Consider the following 995-nt stretch of genomic DNA (forward strand, 5'->3'; position numbering starts at 1 on the left):
GAGCCCACTGCGTTGGCTCCCCCTGGCTCAAAGGTCACCGTCCTCTCGATGTGCCAGAGGGGCTCGAAGAGGTAGAAGATGCTGCCTTGTTGGTTGAAGAACTCCCCCACAAAGGAAGAGCCCGTGCGGGTGGTGGCCATCAGCAGGACGTGCCGCCGCGGCCCAGGGTCCTCATTGCCTGCCAGCTGCAGGGTGACATTGTGCAGGCGGGACCTCAGCTGGGAGAAGGCGGCGTCCAGCTCTCGCAGCGAGGCCAGCGAGCCATTCTCGGCCGGCGCTGGGCTGGTCTCTGTGCTGTTGGCCTCCACCAGTGCCTGCGGGGACTGCTTCAGCTTGTCCGACACCCTGTGAGGAAACCCAGCTCAGCCTGGAGGGGTACAGGACCACCCCTGCATCCCAGCAGTGGATTTCAGTGGGCTCTCACTGCACAGGAGCTCAGGATGTGGGGGAGAGAAAGGGTGAAAAGCGTGGGGTACCTTAGGTAACCCCTTCCTACCTGGAGATGAAGTTGTTCTCCTTCTCGATGATGACGAGGCCCACTACAAAGACCAGCAGGACGGCGTACTTGCTCCTCATCTTCAGGCAGCGCAGCAGGTCCCGGAAATCCTGGGGCAAAGTGTGTCGGATCTCCATGAGGGTGGCACACGTGTCCCTCCTGCCTGCCAGGAAGGTGTCCTGGGCTACCCGCCTGGCATCCTCTGCCCCACTGGCCCTGCCCGAGGCGGCCTTGCCTGTGGGGAGAAGGAGGGTCAGCGTGGTGGTGGCTTTCTGTGGGCAGGGGGGAGTGGGCAGAGGCCAGAGTCTGACCCTTCCCACAAGGAATGCTCAACAAGAGCAGTAAAAAGGGGAGAGAATTCCTCCACATCACTCCCATCCTGTCTGTGAGGAGCAGCTGCCCAAAGCCCGCATTGGCTGCTCTCTCATTTCCCAAAATACATCTGCTGATGAGACCCCTTCCCATGCCTCCATCAGCTGCCCCTGCCAGCCCTGAAATC

General features: G+C 61.4%; 1 protein-coding gene across 1 annotated transcript in view; it reads right to left on the reverse strand.

The window, feature by feature from the left end:
* The window catches only part of CHST3 (carbohydrate (chondroitin 6) sulfotransferase 3), a 1,211-nt gene extending 578 nt beyond the window's left edge, over positions 1–633 (reverse strand). The window contains exons 1-2 of the mRNA XM_010181288.1: positions 497–633; positions 5–345 (exon numbers count right to left, since the gene is read on the reverse strand). Of these exons, the coding sequence (XP_010179590.1) occupies positions 5–345; positions 497–633 (478 nt within the window). The remainder of the gene's footprint in view (positions 1–4; positions 346–496) is intronic.
* Positions 634–995: the final 362 nt, after the last annotated feature.

This window comes from Mesitornis unicolor, unplaced genomic scaffold, assembly GCF_000695765.1.
Source record: "Mesitornis unicolor isolate BGI_N332 unplaced genomic scaffold, ASM69576v1 scaffold4213, whole genome shotgun sequence".
Taxonomy (NCBI): domain Eukaryota; kingdom Metazoa; phylum Chordata; class Aves; order Mesitornithiformes; family Mesitornithidae; genus Mesitornis; species Mesitornis unicolor.